Source organism: Puma concolor, chromosome A1, assembly GCF_028749965.1.
Source record: "Puma concolor isolate L17-30 chromosome A1, mPumCon1.1.hap2, whole genome shotgun sequence".
NCBI lineage: Eukaryota > Metazoa > Chordata > Mammalia > Carnivora > Felidae > Puma > Puma concolor.
Window position 1 is genome coordinate 101,081,030 of NC_141667.1, and position 18,674 is coordinate 101,099,703.

The 18,674-nt window shown below is 47.6% G+C and overlaps 1 protein-coding gene and 1 long non-coding RNA gene across 5 annotated transcripts in view; one reads left to right on the forward strand and one right to left on the reverse strand.

Annotated features, from left to right (window-relative positions):
* Positions 1–716: 716 nt before the first annotated feature.
* On the reverse strand, positions 717–12,023 carry LOC112861386 (uncharacterized). Of its 2 annotated transcripts, none has more exons than XR_015248486.1 (3): positions 11,889–12,023; positions 6,299–6,413; positions 717–1,106 (listed from the first exon to the last, which is right to left on the reverse strand). It is a non-coding gene; the product is annotated as an uncharacterized LOC112861386 (long non-coding RNA). The 2 variants fall into 2 exon arrangements; XR_015248487.1 differs by lacking the exon at positions 11,889–12,023 and adding an exon at positions 9,203–10,363.
* Positions 10,467–18,674, forward strand: part of GCNT4 (glucosaminyl (N-acetyl) transferase 4) — a 31,196-nt gene continuing 22,988 nt past the window's right edge. Inside the window, exon 1 of one of the 3 annotated variants that reach the window (XM_086698761.1) lies at positions 10,467–11,131. In XM_086698761.1, the coding sequence (XP_086554887.1) occupies positions 10,566–11,131 (566 nt within the window). In that variant the 5' untranslated portion in view covers positions 10,467–10,565. Of the gene's footprint in view, positions 11,132–11,324; positions 11,533–11,935; positions 12,065–18,674 lie in introns of those variants that run through there. The other 2 variants (XM_086698774.1, XM_086698792.1) reach the window with 2 other exon arrangements.

Here is an 18,674-nt window from a genome sequence, read left to right on the forward strand (position 1 = left end):
CTGGGTGGCTCAGTTGGGCGCCCAACTTTGGCTCAGGTCATGGTCTTGCCGTTCATGGGTTCGAGCCCCACATCAGGCTCTGTGCTGACGGCACAGATCCTGGAGCCTGCTTCGGATTCTGTATCTCCCTCTCCCTCTGCCACTCTCCTGCTCATTCTCTCTCTCTCTCAAACATTAAAAATAATTTTTTTTTAAAGACTACGTGAGTCACAGCAAGAAGGCAGCCATCTGCAAACCAAGGACAGAGGGCTCAGAATGAAATCAACACTGCTGAATCCTTGATCTTGGATCTCTACACTCCAGAACTATGAGAAGTAACTTTTGTTGTTTAAGCCACCCAGTTTGTGGTATTCTGTAATGGCGCTCTGAGCAAGTTAACGCAATCCCTAACTCTCCCATACATTTGTTTATACTACCTAGAATATTCCCTCTCTCTTCTGCCCATCTATGTGTTCTTTACTCTTTGAGCCCTCTCCTCATATATGACCTCATGTATTGCTTTCTCAGACCACCCTGATCCAAGCACCGAATATTTACAGCTTGGTGTTATTCGTTCTCATAGTTCATCTCCCTGCAAATAGCTGGAAAACTTGTTGACATCAGGCTTAGAGATTTATACCTTATTTCCATAAAATATCCCAAACATACTAGATGCTCAAGAAATATCAACCAGTTAGAAGGTTTCAGGTACAATAGTAGAAAACTCTACTCAAAAATGGCTTAAACAATAAGGAAAATTTATTTCCTATAACGAGTCCAGAGGTAGAAACTTTAGACTTCATTAATTCTTCAACTCAACATTGTCACTGTTGTTTCCATCTTTCTTCCAGCTCCCTTCACAGTGCCAAGATGGCTGGGCTATTACAGGAGGTGTACATGTAGAAACAGCCTCATTAGAAGAAGAACAGAAATAACTTTCTTCCAATGCACATCTTTTCCGAGCACCACGACCACCCCGGGACATTGTGTCTCATTGGCTAGAATTATACCATCTGCCCGTTTGTAAACTAGTCACTGGCCTGGGAAGTAGGATTAACTTGATTGGTTGAGAGGAAAAAGGATTTGCCCATGTGCAGGAGAGTAGTCAGTTGTACGGATTCCAGAATCTGTCAATAAAACAAACAAACAAACAAAAACACCAAACATATGTGTGAGGGGGAGGAGTTGGGCTAAGAGCAATATTTATTGAACACTTAATATGTACCAGTCATTGTTAACCACTTTCAATGTAATAACTCATTTAATCCTCACCACACCCTATGAGGCAGAGATATTATTCCCGTTTTACAAATAAGGAAACTGAGGGACAGAATGAAGTAACTTGGCCCAAAGTCACACAGCTACCAAGTGGTAAAGCTGGGATTCAAACCTAATAATCTGGCTTCAGAACTCATGCTGTCAGCTACCATATATTTCCTCTCTCTCAACCAAAAGTATTTGCCTGATTATATATGTACAAAATGATTACAAGAGTATTGACATCATTTTGAGTGATGACGACCGTATCGACTCCTTCCTCCTACACACTCTGAGGGAGTCAGTATTTGCTCACTTCAGTGAATGACAGGTAGTCATGGCAGACGGAGACATAAGTGGCAAATGGAATGCAGCAGTCTTACTGGATGAGTTGCAATATGAACACATTGGTATCTGTTCTTGGGCTCTCTCTTTCTCAATCTAGGGAGTTCCAGTACAAAGAATGAGTAAAGCTTATTCATCTGAAATATTGCCCAAACTCAATTTTCATGGGAAACTGTCCTGTTGTTTTTAAATGAATGCATGTGCCCAGAGGACCTGGACTTTTAAGTCCCTTTGGATTCCCAGTTCCATGAAGGGTAACAGCACATACCCACCATGTGTATTTCTTTGGACACCCTCTCCTATTTCTCCTCAGCACATTTATGTTGAAGCCTATTTCACAGAAGGATACCAGGGCTATATCATTCTTAAACTTGTTAAAGCCAAGAAATACAGTAAGCTTCTGCTTAAACTTAATCATAACGTTCTCACATCCATAATTCTTTTATGGACCTAAATAAGAGGAACAGAATTTGAGGCCATGTCAGATCAGCTTGCCTCAGTCTCTATTTAAGCCCTGAGTACAGTCTGCATGGTTAACCTTAAGTTCCGTGGACATATTTGTTACTTCACATTCTTTCATTTAGGCTACTTTGCCAGGGACTTTAAAGTAGGAACGGCAGATGCAAACATTTGAAGCTGTAATGTAAATAGTGGTATTTCTAAAAGCAAAAGCAGTTAACATTTCTGTTTTTAGATTTTCACAAGACACCTTAAAGTTCCATGACGTCTGGCAGGCTGGCTGAGATACAAAGTTGGGTCATGTCCTTCAAAGCCGGAGGCCAGGAAGTGGTGAGACAAGTTACCCAGCTGGTGGGTGAGACTTGCCAATCACCCAACATCTTCACCTCGGCACAGCACTTTTGTTCTCTGCTCATTATGCCTACACATTAACTGTTACGAAATGACTAAACAGAACAAAACAAAAATTAGGTTTCCTCGTGTAAAAATGTCCCCAAAACAGAAATGCTAGTGGTAGATATGGAGAGGTTTAAGAACATTTTGATACTTAACCAAAAAAAAAAAAAAAGGTATCCAGGATAAATAAATAATAGACAGTCAAATGTGGAAGAACCTGGCTCTCTGTCACAGATTATTTTATGTGTCGTAACGCAAGCCCAGAGAGCCCCTCTCTAAAATGGTGGAGGTCCCTTTCCTATAGAAGCCAAGGGACAGACTTGAGCCGCTCAGTCAACACACAGGGCAAAGTCCGCCACTGCCCCATTTTTGGTCCCTCTGCTGCTGTTTCTCTACATTCTCTACTGTAGCTGTTTTTCTATGAAACTCCATCAGCCTACTGGTCAGCTTGGTCCTTGGACACTGCTCTCAGCCACTAATGCTCTCACCACCTCCCACATCCCTCTGCCTCATACTGATCTCACCCCACCTGGTCCTTTCCCCAAAGCACCACCCACCCCAGCTGTTGTGGAGCAGGGGCTTCCCGGAAGGCTTGGTGATAAAGGGGAAGGAGTTCCAGCACAGTACAGCACAAAACTTAATGACTGGACATGACCTCTGCCACAGGGAGTTTCTCCTTAAGGACGTCCTCATCACACCCTGCCTTGGTTGAAGCAGGACAAGATAGTGGATATGAGAGCAGGCTCGGGGCCGACATCCTAGCTCTGCCACTCTCTAATTAGGGAACCTTGTGACCCTCTCTAGGTTTCCCTGTCTGTAAATGGAGCTACCACCGTACCTTCCTCCTCAGATGTACGTGAGGATTCAATGAGGTAAGCTGCATAAAGCAGGCATCAGCCACTGTGGCTGGCACAGAGGGGTTGCTCAATAAATGATAGCTGTCAGGGCGCCTGGGTGGCTCAGTCAGTTGAGCAACGGACTTCGGCTCAGGTCATGATCTCACGTTTGTGGGTTCAAGCCCAGAGTCAGGCTCTGTGCTGACTCTCTCAAAAATAAAAATAAGGGGCGCCTGGGTGGCGCAGTCGGTTAAGCGTCTGACTTCAGCCAGGTCACGATCTCGCGGTCCGTGAGTTCGAGCCCCGCGTCAGGCTCTGGGCTGATGGCTCAGAGCCTGGAGCCTGTTTCCGATTCTGTGTCTTCCTCTCTCTCTGCCCCTCCCCCGTTCATGCTCTGTCTCTCTCTGTCCCAAAAATAAACGTTGAAAAAAAAATAAATAAAATAAAAAATAAAAATAAATAAAAATAAAAATAAAAAACGTTAAAAAATTTTTTAAAAAAATGATAGCTGTTGTTGTTATGAGGGGTAAGTTGCCCTGGCTCCCCTCTCTGAACCGTGATTAACAACCTTGCTGCATCTCACACACACACACACACACACACACACACACACTACATCCCTATACTTAATACAGAAAATCTTTGAGAACGAGTCTGGGATCGGTAATTTCTTAAGCACCTTAGGTGATTTTAATATGCAGCCAGATTGAGAACCACTGTTATAGACTCTTTCCACATCTTCCCCTTTCTCTCTTTCCTGGGCCACCTCTCACCTTTCTGTAGGCCTCCAAGAGAAACTCAGGATTCTCCTACGTTTTCTCCCTTTTTTTTTTTTTTTTAATTTATTGAGAGAGAGAGAGAGAGAGATTGTGAGTGTGGGAGGGGCAGAGAGAGAGAGGGAGACACAGAATCCGAAGCAGGCTCCAGGCTCTGCGCTGTCAGCACAGAGCCCAACACGGGGCTTGAACCCACACACTGTAAGATCATGACCTGAGCCAAAGTCGGACGCTTAACTGACTAAGCCATCCAGGTGCCCCTGTTTTCTCCCATTTTATTATAAGCATAGCATTTTTACTCTCTATGACTCATTCTAACCATCTAGGCTATGCCCAAGGGGCGTTGGCTTTCTCACCTTCAAAATATTGTATGTGTTTTTTTCTCTGGCCATGAAGTACATGAGATTTTATTCAGTTGTTGCTTTAAATAACCTTTTTTGTTAAATTTTTTTAATGTTTATTTTTAAGAGAGAGAGACAGACAGACAGAATGCAAGCGAGGGAGGGGCAGTGAGAGAGGGAGACACAGAATTGGAAGCAGGCTCCAGGCTCTGAGCTGTCAGCACACAGTTCGAACCCACCAACCACGAGCTCATGATCTGAGCCGAAATCAGACACTTAACCAACTGAGCCACCCAGGCGCCCCAATAACATGTTTTACAATAGCAAAAAGTTACTATAGTTCTCCCCAAATTGGGTTATTGTGTAAGTGTCTGCATGTGTTTCTTCCAGACTAGGAGATCAAGGATTCTAGCTGTGGGACACAATAAGCTGGAAGCCACTGGACCACAACCTAGCAATATACATGGAGTACTTATAAAATATTTCTGCAGATCTCAGGGGATTGTCAGTCTTGGATATTTATTAGGAACACCTGATGAATGTTAAAACCCAGACCAAATCTAGGCCTCATCCCAAGAGATTCTAGTTTCATTGATCTGGAGTAGTGTCTGGGCTGTCGGGATTTTTTTTTTTTTTTTTGTAAGTTTATTTATTTATTGAGAGAGAGAGAGAGAGAGACAGAGCAAGCACGCGTACCCATGTGGGGGGGAGGGGCAAAGAGGGGGAGACAGAATCCCAAGCAGGCTCTGTGCTGTCCACATAGCTGACTCACTAACCATGAGTACCTGACCTGAGCTGAAATCAAGAGTAGGCTGCTTAACCAAATGAGCCACCCAGGCACCCACAGGGTTTTTTAAATCTCTCCCAGGTGATTCCAGTGAGCAGCCACTGATCTTTGGAAACTGATCTTGTAACTTCAGTTTTGTTTTTTTTTCCAACCACCATCAATGCATCAATCACTGCATTAATCCTGTGTTTCTGAAACTTGTCCCATTAAAAGAATCATTTGGGATGCTTCTTAAAAATACAGATTCCTGGGCCCCATTCCAGGCTTACTGAATCAAAATCTTCACAAAAAAATTTTTGATAGTGCCCATATAAGTTTTATCAGTCAAATGTGGGAAACACTACATTAATTCAACTTATCTTGGCCCATTTTCAGTTGATTAATATGTACTTCATTCATTTGTCTGGAAAATTTTAATGAGCACCAAATATGTGCCCAGCATTGTTGTTAACTGCTAGGAATACACCACAAAATGAGACAATTCCATGTCCTCTGTCTAGGGGCAGAGTAAACAAGCAAAGAAGTTAATTTCAGATAGTGACAAATGTCATAAAGGCCAGAGAGCAAGATAAAGGGCTAGAAGGTGATATGGAGGTACAGGAAGCCATTGTTGTAAAAAGGGTGGCAAGAGAAGTTGCATCTGAACAGACAACTGATTGATGAGAAACTGCTGAGAATATCATTGCAGCCCCACTTATACCATTTTTAATCTCTACGTCTCATCTCTCCTAAATGATATGGGCTTTTCTTCAAGGTCAGGGACTGTCTCTTATATTTTTGTATTCTCTTGTAGCAACCAGTGTAGCACTTTGCACAGGTAAGAACTCAGTGAATCACACTAGATTCAAAAGCATTTCATCCTTAAACATACCATTAAACACAGCCAGCAGAGGATACAGCAAGTTCCCTGATTACTAAGTAAAGGAAAATCCAGGAAAATACACATCAATCATCAGATACTCAGCCCAAGGTTAGACTTTCTGCTTACTTCCAGCTGCTTGCCACAGCTACAGATTCTTAGTGGAAAATCTTTCAAACATGCCAAGATCTGGTCATCTGTGCACGACTCCACACTGGTGAGATCCAACACGAAATTGTGATTATCAGTTTTTGTCAGCTTACCATTTTGTGATGTAATCTGTTGCCTTTTGTATCCAACATCTCAACTTCTCCAACTTCTATTTTCATGAGGTAATCAGCTGAGCTTCTCAGAAGGCCACTGTATCCTATTATGTTTCTAGAAGGCCAAAGGAGATTCTTTAATACAGCCAAAAATACTCAGAAGGTTTAGTGAAACCAATTCAGATGTCTGGGGGAGGTTTATCACAATTCCAATTTGGAATTCACATGGCTTTAGGAAGGCTTTTCATTTATTATAGGATTACCCTGTTCTTCAGATGCTTTCCTTGGGCCAAGGACAACACAGCCAGTACTGGAAGGCTCACCCAGGGGAAAACATCATTTGGTAAGGAAATTCCTGAACAAGGACTATTGAGGCCAGTGTGTTTCATACCAATTCTACAACCGATTTGCTGTTTGACCTGAGCAAATTATTTGCCCCCTTTGAGCCCCAGGATCCTTAGATGTAAGATATAATGTCCTTTTCTCTGATGACACTCTGATTGTTATAAAGACCAATGGGGCGCCTGGGTGGCGCAGTCGGTTAAGCGTCCGACTTCAGCCAGGTCACGATCTCGCGGTCCGTGAGTTCGAGCCCCGCTTCGGGCTCTGGGCTGATGGCTCAGAGCCTGGAGCCTGTTTCCGATTCTGTGTCTCCCTCTCTCTCTGCCCCTCCCCCGTTCATGCTCTGTCTCTCTCTGTCCCAAAAATAAAAATAAAAACGAAGAAAAAAAATTAAAAAAAAAAAAAAGACCAAATGAGGGGCGTCTGGGTGGCTCAGTCAGTTGGGCATCCAACTTCGGCTCAAGTCACGATCATGTGTTTCGTGAGTTCAAGCCCAGCATCCAGCTCTGTGCTGGCAGCTCAGAGCTCCCTTCAGATCCTTCATCCCTCTCTCCCTCTCTGCCTCTCCCACTTGTGCTCTCTCAAAAATAAATAGAACATTAAAAAAAAAAAAGACCGAATGAAATTAATGAAAGGAACGAGCACTTTAAAGCATGCTAATTGCAATGGCATTGCAACATACCATTATTGTGGCCAAATAATCTACCCTGTTCTTATACTCCATATGGTAGGTGTCCTTTTAGCCTCTCATTTCTGCAGTAAAACTTCAGAAGTAAAATTCTGCCAGGCACGCCTTCCCCACTCACAGCTGTGCTTTTGATAAGCTATCCTTACTTATCTTTGCTTTCCTACAAGGGTGTGCTTAGATTGCCCTCTGCTCGGAGTGATGTGCTTTAGTGGTGTCCTCAGTGACTGTGTCCCCTTGGCTGACTTCCTGAGCATGGCTGTCATTTGGCCCATCATTTGGCGCTTAGCATCTCCTGTCCTGTTGATTATTGATGTTCTGGGTACAGGGACTATGTCTGTAAGTACAATGTCTTACTTGGAGGAGAGGCCCTGTGATTTATAACTCTTTGCCTCCTTAGCTCAAGCAAACATTTTCATTAACAGTGACTTTTAGGGCTGGTACTTGGTGGAATAGGGTCCTCCCAAAATTCATGTCCACCCAGAACCTGTGGACCTGACCTTATTTGGAAATAGGGTCTTTGCAGATGTAATCAAGTTAAGATGAGGTCATACTGGATTAGGGTGGTCCTAAACCCAGTGTCCGATAACCCTAAAGAAGACAGAAATTTGGACACAGAGAAGACACACACACACAAAAGAAGGCTAACGTAGTAAAGGAAACAAAGTCTGAAGTGATGTTTCTGCAAGCCGAGGAGCGCCAAGGAGTGCCCTTGACCACCGCAAGCGAGGAAGAGACAGAGGAGTATTCTTCCCTAGAGCTTTCAGAGGGAGCATGGCCCTGCCAACCCCTTAATTTCAGGCTTCTGGGTCCAGACTGTGAAAGAATACATTTCTACTGTTTTAAGTCACCTAGTTCGTGGTAATTTGTTACGGCAGCTCTGGGAAACTAACAGGAATACTGAGCGTGCTGCACAGCGTAGCAGAGACCTTCCGTGGCCACCATCCAGCCTTGGACAATCAGCTTTTGGAAGACTTGGGGCACTGTTTTAAGGAAAGGGACTAATTGATGGCAGTGAATAGAGAGGGCAGGGAGAGAATGGGCATGGTCTGAATATAGAACAATCCAAAACAACGTGCCCAAACTTTATGCTAAAGGTGTTTTTTAAGGTCCCATCATAGAAACAGTTTGCTTTATGACTAGTAAGTAGGTTGATCTGGGAGTTGGAGACAGGGGAGCAAGTGAGTGAATGGATACCCACTTTTTAAAAAAAATTTTTTAACATTTATTTATTATTGAGAGACAGAGACAGAGCATGAGCATGGGAGGGGCAGAAAGAGGGGGGAGACACAGAATCTGAAGCAGGATCCAGGTTCTGAGAGGTCAGCACAGAGCCTGATGCAGGGCTCTAACTCACAAACTGCAAGATCATGACCTGAGCAGAAGTTGGACCCTTTACCGACTGAGCCACCCAGATGCCCCTGGGTAACCACTTCTGATTGGATATATTCAGAATAAGAAAACTGGTCTCTTTGGGAGGAATCCTGTGAGTGTGGCTTTCGTAACGCCCCTTGCTTGAGATAACCAGAAGCTTCGGTGGTGCGAGTGGGGGCTGGTGTGGGCCGGTGGGCCATTCAAATCCCAGTCTCAGAGGCCTCAGTCTCCTCAGCTGTTAACAGCATGGATACTTGGGGCAGCCCATCAGGGTCTGAGTTCTGGCTCTTCCATTTATTGGCAACTTATTTCACTTCACCTGCTTCCCTCTTGTCATCTATAAAATCAGAATAGAAATGGCACCTCTTTCGTAACTTTGTGATGATTAAAGGAGTCTGTATAGATATCTTAGAATAGCACCCAAGATGGATGATAGAAGCCTTACTTGTTTTTATCATCATCTTCTTCGTGTGCAGATGGGGGAGACAAGCAGAGTGAATTACCTGATCTTTAGTGACTCTTGCAGAAAAAGGAGGTCCCACTGGGGAAAAGGAGATGAGTGCAAAGCTGGCCATTTACTTGAAAGTGCCTGCAAAACGGATCTTGAAGTATTTGCTCCCCTGGCACAGAGAAGTTTTTAAGAGGCAGAGTAGTCTCAGAGTCTCTACTACTGTGGACAGACTCTAGATCCTGGGAGTAAAGGATACGGAGTCTTATGCAGTGCTCCCTAGTTGGGATTCACTGGGTGTCAGAGTCTGGTCTTATCTGGCTCTCCATCCACCAACCAGGCATATGGCAAGCCCTTAGTCAACACGGACTGACACTGAAGGAAGCAGCAAACCAGCTGTGACTTACTTGCCTCGTAGGCCTCCTGTTCTAAAAGTCAGGCCCTAGGAGCCTCTGGCCCTAAAAGGAACAGGAGTGCTGCAGGAGACTTCTGGAAGTAGACAACTGCCAGCACAGATAAAGCATCTGAGATAGGGAAACGGAAGGGACTCCATTTTTAGAAAGGCTCCATCTCTGCTGTTCTTCTGCTAGGCCCTATTTACTCATGTTCTATTTTTTGCGTTTGCATAAACCAGAGGAGCTATGTTCCCACTCCAAGGGGGAAATAAGAAAGTTATTCTCTGAGTTCTGTCCTAAGTTCTCAGATACCAGATAACATCTAAAAAGAGCCAGATCCCAAACTCATTCCAGGACATTAGCTTTGATCAAATCTGGGCTGACGCTGGCATCAACACCGCGGACCTTCTAAAATAACACCTAATATTCACCTGTCATGTGCCTTTGGCCCCTCTCCTGGAATCCTCAAGGAACACATACCCTGGACACCTTTCCAATATAAATCCCTAACCCAAAGCAACCCCTAGACTCATTCCCCCCTTGGAGTCTCCCAGACACTCCCTCTGCTATTCTCGGTCACTCCCGCTATTCCATAAACCTTTCACATGTGATTTCTATCCTGCTCGAAGCCAAGGATCCTTTTGGCTAGTCCTTTGGGGCCCCCCTCCCGTGTCCTCAGACTGGCCTGCCTGCATCACATCCACTTCCAAAAATTAGTATATTTCAAGCTGTAGATATTTCTTAGTTGGTTAAGTAGGTCTGAGCTTGCTTTCATTCAATTATTCCGGGATCAGGACTGGTACCGGATCCCACGCCCTCAAGGCCTGACGCCCTCACCGACCCCCCCACCCCCAGCCCGCCCCGCTTTCTCGGGTAAAAAGGAAGCCTTGGAGTGTCTATTTGGCATGTAGGCACTGACGGAAAACAACTTTGTACCCTATTTATTGGCCATAAAGCTCCACCTTCCCACGCTGTTCCTAGATATTTCTCCCGGCTGCGTGGGACACTGTCCCAGTCTCACCAATGAGAGCGAGGCAAATCCTGCAGGGCCCGAGCTTCACAGAGCACAGCCTTGGGGGAAAGCAAGGAGTCGCAGATGTAAGTTTGCTTTGTCACCGCCCTCTGAGCGACTTTGGGCAAGTCTCTTGGCTCCCCGGACCTCAGATTTCTTGTCTGTTTAACGCGGGGAGGCACCCGGACCTGGATGACGCTCAGGGCAGCGGCGCAGAGCCGCGCGGCTCGGCCGGAGCGGAGCGCGCCGCGCGCGCCTCGCAACTTTGTCCCAAGCTTGGAGCGGGGACCCCGGAGTGCAGGGGCGGGGAGCTCCCGCTGCGGGAGCGCGGCGACGGCGCTCCTCCTTTCTCCTCCACGTCACGGGGGCCGCTCGGCGCTCTCCCACCCCCGGCCGAGGGAAAGCAACTCCCTAGCAGGGCGCGCCGCCGAGTTGGCGAAAGGGGAGGAGGCGGGAGCGAGCCGCCGCCGCCGCCGCCGCAGAGGGGCTGGGAGCCCGGAGCGCAGCTCGCGGCCCCCTCCCGGACGGCCTCTGCAGCCGCGGGGACCCCGCGTCCGGGGCTCCCCTGCTCCCTTTCGTAAGTCGACTTGGCCACGCAGGCCAGCGAGGAACGGCCGGGGCCGGGGTGCAGGGCTCCGATCCCAGCCACGGAGTGGCCGGGACGGCCGGACCCTCTCCTCCTCGAGACTTTGACTTTCCCGCTAGGGAAAACTTGGGCGCCGCGTTGCTCTCGGGGGGGTGGGGGGGGGGGTGGGGGCGGGGACGCCGACCACGGGGTGCCGCAGCGGGATCCCGGGCTGAGCCCCGGCCTGGCTGCGCGCCTAGCGGGTGCCGGGAGGAAGGGCGCGGGCACCCGGCGGGTGGAGATGGAGTCGGGGGCTATTGCGGGTGACCCCGCCTCGGCACTCGCGGACGCCGCAACTTCGGGAACCCGCGCGGCGTGTCCGCACCAGGGTTTCCCCGGACTCTCCCCGAGCGGTGAGAACGCGGCTCCGGCACGCGCCCTTTCCGAGGCGGGGGGCCCGCAGTTTCCGTCCCGCGGCACAAGGGCCGCTCTGGCGAGGGGCGCCAAGGGGGAGGGGGCGCGACGCCGGCTATTCCCACCTCCCCCCCCCCCCAACCCAGCGCTCCAGCCTCACCGCAGCCCCAGCGCCGCCGGCGACGCTGCCCGAGACTCGGGTCCCCGGCGTCCTCGTCCCTGGTAGGCGGGAAGCGCGTGGGCGGGAGAGGGACGAGGCGCTCGGGGATGGGCTGCACCAGTGGCTTGTCCATTAGCACTGGGCGCTCTGGGGCGGAGGGGAGGGGTGGGGTGGGGTGGTGGGGTGAGGTCTCACCAGTTTGGAGATCGCAAGCTGTGGGGCGGACCTCCTGGCGATGCCCTCCGCAGGGACGAGCTTCGTTGCTTTTTAAGGTCAAGTTTTCATGCCGCAGAGCTGACCAGGACGTCCCCCCTGCGAGGTGGCCGCGCCGCTCAGGCAGGCTTGGAGCCTCCGGGGATCCAAGCCAAGAGGTCTGGACTCTCGAGTCAGTTTACCATCTTTACTTAGACTGACGGCGTGGGTGAGCTGGTATTGCCTGGTAGTTTTAGAACCAAGTTCTCGGTCTTGGGGAGGTTTTCCGGGTTGTTGTCGCACGGGAAGCTTGTGATTTGCCCCCTTACCTGGGCACACGAAGAGGTGGTGTTAGCCCTCAGACCCTTACCCTTCCCTCTTCTCGTCCGTACAGTTGAAGAGGAACGACCCAGAATATTAAGGGAATTAGGGCTAATATTAAGTATCCCGTGAGAGTTGGTAGACCTAGAAGTCACCCTTTTTGATCTTACATGCATGAAGCGTGCCCTTATCAAACCACTTACCAGCCTAAGGCATTTTAGAACCTAACTGTCCCTTTTGACAGCCTTCGTTGATAGTGTCTTGAGGAAGTAAAATCTTTAAAAATAAATGAATGATGGCAGGGAACATTTCTGTGCTGTACTTTCCAAGGATCCAATACTGTCTGAGAAATGACGGATTAAGATGCTGTTAAATTACCTCTTTTATTAGCAGAGAAACAATAGCCAAAGAATTTGGTTGTGTGGTCCGGAGTTCCGAAAGCTGATAGAAGAATTTGGGGGAGGGGGAGATGAGGAGCAGGGTTCCTTCCTATTTATTGCCTGTACTCATTCCAGAGTTAACTCATTCCAAAGTGATTTGCTAAATGCCACAGTTATCAGCACGGTGGTAGGTAGGAGTGAATGGCATAATTGGGGAATAAGTCAGAGTCGGCACTTGTTAGCACCATGCCAAGTAAGTACCCTCAAGATAGGCAGGCAGTAAATAGTTATCAATGTGACTTTGAATGAATGCAGATCATGGCTGCAGTGGGGGGTGGGGGGTGAGGAAGTAGGGAATGTACATGACTGGGGGAAGGGGGCAGATGTGCTGAGTCTGGGAAAGAGGCAGGTGGCCTTCTGGGGGAGATTTAAGGTGGGCCTCGTGGATGAGTGGGAGTGGTGTCCGCTAAGTGCACGGAAGAGAAGGGGGAAAGGAGCATTCTCCCTGCCCAGGGAGCAGCGTGCCCTGAGACAGAAGGACTAGCAGAGAGTTTGTGGAATGGAGAGGTCCACTTTGATGTGAAGGGAGAGTGGCACAGGTGAGGTGAGCAGGTGCCAGGGCTACATGATGCCAGGCCTTGGGGCCCTTTTGTGGAATTAATCCTCTGGACGGTTTCACACCTGAGAGTGTCCTGGTGAGAGTTGCATTCAAAACAAAACAAGACTAGGTTTGCTGTGTGAGAATGGATCTGAGGTACCCGGAAGGTAAACAGGGCTGTTCCAAGGGTCTGAGAGGCCTGGGGGTCTGGGCTGGGCTGAGGCCGTGGCAGCAAGTGCTTGCATTCAAGGCAGACTCTGGAGCGACTTGGTGACGACTTTTGTATGGAGAGGGCAGGGCGACTCTCTCCAGGTTGTGGCAGATGTTGCTGCCATTCATAAAAAAGGGAACATTAGAGGAGGGGCAGGTTTTGGAGGAAAGATATGTTCGGTTGGTTGAGTCTGAGACCCTGGCTGATGCTCCAGTGGAGTAGGCGTCACCTGTGCTGGGGCACTATTTAACGTTTGGGGTGGCCGGGGCAGGGGTGTGGACCCGGGTCAGAGCCCCTGCCTTCATGGGGAGAGGTGAGAGCCAGGGGGGTGCGTCTCACACATGGGAGCGAGCACCTGCCCAGTCTGCGGGGCGCACTGCGGGCTGAGGACTGGCAGTGGCCTCCATGCTTGCCTCCCTGGAAGCCACTCCTCAGGTGAGAGGAGGGAAAGGGGGATGGCTTTTGTGAGATGAGGGAGCTTCACACACAATACGTGAAAGGGATGGAACGAAGATACTGGAGTCCCTTCAGGTGAATACAGTCTGATTGGGCTGGCATTTTGGCATCGAACTCCCGTAACTCTCAGCATCTCACAGAAACAGTACTTTGAAGCACATATGACTGTGAGATGTGAACTTTGACTTCGTGAATCATGCAAACTTAATGTTTCGTAGTAACACAGCTGGAAATGGGGCAACAGAGCAGCAGCTCCACTGAGTGGCCCCTGGAGCGATACTGCTGAGGCCAGTTCTGGCTGTTCCGCTCCCTCGCTTACCCATGAGAGTTTCCTGGCCTCTGAAATGACACCACATGGACGGGGCGCACGCTTGATTGTACCTTCTCATGGGCTGTGGTGAGGATTGCACGTGTGCATCCCGCACGCACAACGTGTACACGATGTGTGCATTGTGCCGGCCTGTAAGCCTTAGTGCTGGCGGTTTTAGGATGATATCACCTCATTACTTCCAGATGTAGGATCTGAGAACCAGAGAATTGGGAGAACTTGACAAGGCCATAGAACCGAACAGTGGCCAAGTTCAGGCTAGGATCCCGTTTGCCTGACTCCCGGACAGGGGCACCTTCCATTTAATAGGCTAACCAGTGTCAGGTGCTAGGTGCCATATAAAATTAACTGTAATAAAAGAATCTGGTCACTGCTCGCCAGACGGTAGAGAAGCAAAGCAGATAATATCAATGTCAAAGCTTACAGACTTTTCCCAAGCAATTTAGAAGTGTATGTTTTGTATTAATTTGCATTGCTTTGCATGTCATTGTATATGCATTCCATATGCTGGTAATTTTCCTACTGGGATCGAAAGGCTAAAGCTTCAAGTATATAAGATCAAATAAAAATTAATCAGGAATTGAATGCAGCTGGTTTGAAATCTAATGGGCCCCTGGGCACGGTGGGCTCGGTGTGGGCTTTTGGGGGGAAAGGACTGGATCAGTATTTACTATTTTAGCAGATGTGGGAAGCCAGATACCATTTGATGAAAGCAGGTCACATTTTAATATGTAATGAGGCTTGACCCGCCGAATATAATACATCAGGACAGGATGCATGGAAGAATACCAGAAGGAGACTGCCCACTACGTAAAATGCAAGAAATGAAGCAGAGAGAGAGACAGAATTTTGCTCTATGAAGCTGAACTAATAAGAAATGCTAAGGGTCAGAAGTAAAGGTGAAACTTCTGTTCAGCAACATAAAATTTTAAAAAGAGCACAATCTTAAAAATAAATGTGTGTTTTTTTTAATGTTTATTTATTTTTGAGAGAGAAACAGATGGTGAGCAGGGGAGGGGCAGAGAGAGAGGAAGACACAGAATCTGAAGCAGGCTCCAGGCTCTGAGCTGTCAGCACAGAGCCCAACATGGGGCTCGAACTCATGAACCATGAGATCATGACCTGAGCTGAAGTCAGACACTTATCTGACTGAGCCACGCAGGTGCCCCAATATGTGGGGTTTTAAAAACAATAAATTATTCCTAATTTGGACTTGCTGGGGAATGGCCATTGTGTCTTAGTAAAATCTCAGAAATACATACATGTTTTTTTCTGAATTACAATTTTGTTTCTCAGAGTATGGTCCCTGGACCAGCCACTGTCAGCCTCCCCTGGGAACTTAGAAATGCAAATTCCGAGACCACCCGGATCTGCTGAATGGGAACCTCTGGGGATGGGGCCCAGCACCCTGTGTTTCAATATTTGGAGCCAGCTTTCATTCTTCTTGAATTTTTGTTTCTTCAGTCTCGACCTTCCGTTTCCCTCTTGTGTTCACGAGCTTCTCACTGTTCTGCTTAACTTCTGCTGGTCAGTGTCCTTGTGGGGGGTTGTACCCAGACACAAACCCATCCCTTCCTCTGCCCCAGGGTCTAACCCCGGGGAAGATGCTTCCTGAGGGCCCTCTAAGCTCTCAGGTTGTGCAGCCCTGTGGTTCTCATGCTTCCCAGAACCACACTGATTTGGGTGTTGGTTTGCATCTGCTGCCTTTAAAAAAAAAATCTTTTGGCAGTCTCATCCCCAACAAACTGTCACTCCCCCCAGACATACAGTCCGCCAAACCCTGAACTGTTCTCTCCAGATGCTCCTGTTAAACCCCATTTCTCCATCTGCTGTGAGTGCAGTTAATTTCTTGGACCTAAGCGCTGGTCTTGGTACTGACGTTAGATTGCATCTTGCTGGATTCAAGTCTGTCCAAATCTGTTTGGATCCTCCTTCTGTCCTCTTTCGTATAAACCTTCATGTCCTCTGCTGATCTGGCTGCTGATGTCCTGGCCAGAGGAATTAATAACAATGTGAGTAGCTTTGGTAGAGGCCTTCCTCACGGTTAATGAGGCTTAAAAACTTGGCATCTTTTGCAGTCCTTGTGGGGCTGACATCAGAAGAATTGTCGTCAGCCCGTCGTTGTTTGGTTTAAATTACAGCTGCTCTGAAGCGTCCCCATGCGGTTGCTCCGAGAGAGGGAGAGGACGAGAGGACCATCTTCTCTGACTCCAGCCTCCATGTCCCCCTACCCCACACCCCTTATAGTCACTGGCAGCTTAAGGTCAGGAGCTCCATGACTGTTCTTGTTGTCCTGATTTGTTTATACTGTCAGCTTAGGGGGTTTTCTGTAAGTGACACAGAGGTAAATTTCAGCTTCTTTATAGTCAGATTAGGATGGATTCAGATATTTCAAAATAATAGGAAGCAATAATTGTGCCTTGTCATTTCCCTCTCCTTCACCCCACCCCTCACAACCACCACTAAGCTCTAGACTTGAAGAGGGTTTTGTGCTAAAGCTTACATTTTAGCGAAGAGATTCAGGTTATTTAAAAATTTTTTAATGTAGAATTTTGTCCATATATGGCTTTTAAAGGAATATAATTAGATACTTTAATTGCACAAAGTTTAAGAATGTAAAAAGCAGGTGCCCCCGGGTGGCTCAGTCGGTTGGGCGTCTGACTTCGGCTCAGGTCACGATCTTGCCGTTCATGAGTTTGAGCCCCACATTGGGCTCTGTGCTGGCAGTTTAGAGCCTGGAGCCTGCTTCAGATTCTATGTCTCCCTCTCTCTCTGCCCCTCCCCTGCTCTCTCTCTCTCTCTCTCTCTCAAAAATAAATAATATAAACATTAAAAAACAATTTAAAAAAAAGAATGTAAAAAGCAGAACAACTTTATGGCAAGAATGCTTTTAGCCATGGTTGCTAGAGCATGAAAGAGTGCCTGGAATCCAACAATGTGCTATCATTCATGATCCGTATCCAGTCCTACCCAAGCCCTCTCCCACGTACTTTCCCCGGGCACTGAAAGACTAGCTTTAAACCAAACTGCAAAGATGTCCATAAAATTCAAGCCTGCTTTCCCATCCAAGATGCTACCAAACGCCTTTTGATGTGATGTGCTCTCTTGCCACGGCAAGCAAAACAAAAGTGCCTGGTGATAAGGGAGTTCTTTGTAACCTCAAGGCAATCTCTATGAATACTCTGGACTTCTACCTCTTTGATTGCTTTTCTTCCTTCCCCAGTCCCTTCTGTTGCTTTCCTCATCTAGTTAAGGGGCAAACAGATGAGGTGGTCCCTTTGGAGGAGAGTTTCCTGTCTGTGTTCAGGCTCAGACAGTCAGCCTGTCCGCTCTTGGATAGGTTGGACCTGTTTCTAAAAGTTCTGCAAACCGTGGTATTTCTCCTGGTCGTTTTCCAGATCCAGACAGCCAGTGACAGCAGCTCGTTCAGACTGCAGCAGAGGGTGGCCACTTGTGCCCAGGACCAGGAAGAGCAAAGCCTGACGTAGCTCCTGTGCCGGCCAGCCTTCCTTCTCTCTTCCTTCTGCTCCTCTGCATCATGGTGGCATATTTGGAATATTTGCATTGTCGTGTCCTTTCTCCACACCCCCACGTAACGCCTGGGTGCAGCAAGGAGGGGCTCTCTCTGCCCAGCCACCCTCTTCCACCAGGTTCTTTCTTCCTGCAGCCATCCCAGCAAGCACCCTGCCATACTCTCGGGCAGACAGAGTTGGATATAGTATCCGAGGGGTCAGGAGACGGAAGTGGAGTGACGCGCAAGGCAAACACAAATTAAGTTCCAGAGACTAGATCGTGAAAAAGTACTAATGGAATAATACGGAGATTGTGGAGCTGAAGGAAGGGGATGTGGAACCAGAGAAGAGATCCTTAAAAGGAAGGAAATATAATTAACACTATGCCAGGAAAATCCCTGAATAAAAATCATTTGTACATGCTACCTGGTGATTATAATTCTGAGAGATTATACAATAAAATTCAGAGGTACCGAAGTAACTTGGGATTTCTTGGGACCTCGCTATTTATTTCTCTCTGGATCCCTCCAGGCAGGACAGTTTCTATTATCTCTCCAGAATCTAACATAGTGCCTCCCTGGCACATGGTGGGCACACGGTAGACGTTTGCTGGATGGACAGGCAAGCAGTTGAAGGGGGATAGAAGTAGGATATACAAGCATGAAGGTGTGTACAAAAGAGGTGAAAGCAGGGACATGAACAGATATTTGTACACCCACGTCTGTAGCAGCATTATTCATAATAGTCAAAAGATTGAAGCATCCACCAACAAATAGCTAAACAAAGCATGGTGTATACGTACAATAGAATATCATTCAGCCTTCAAAGGAAGGAACTTTAGATGGATGCTGCAGTACAAATGAACTTGGAAGACATGATAATAAATAAAATAAGGACAGAGGCTGTGATTCCTTTCCTATGAGGTTCCCAGAGGAATCAAATTCATAAAAAGAGAAAGTAGGGGGGTAGCTTCCAGGAACTGC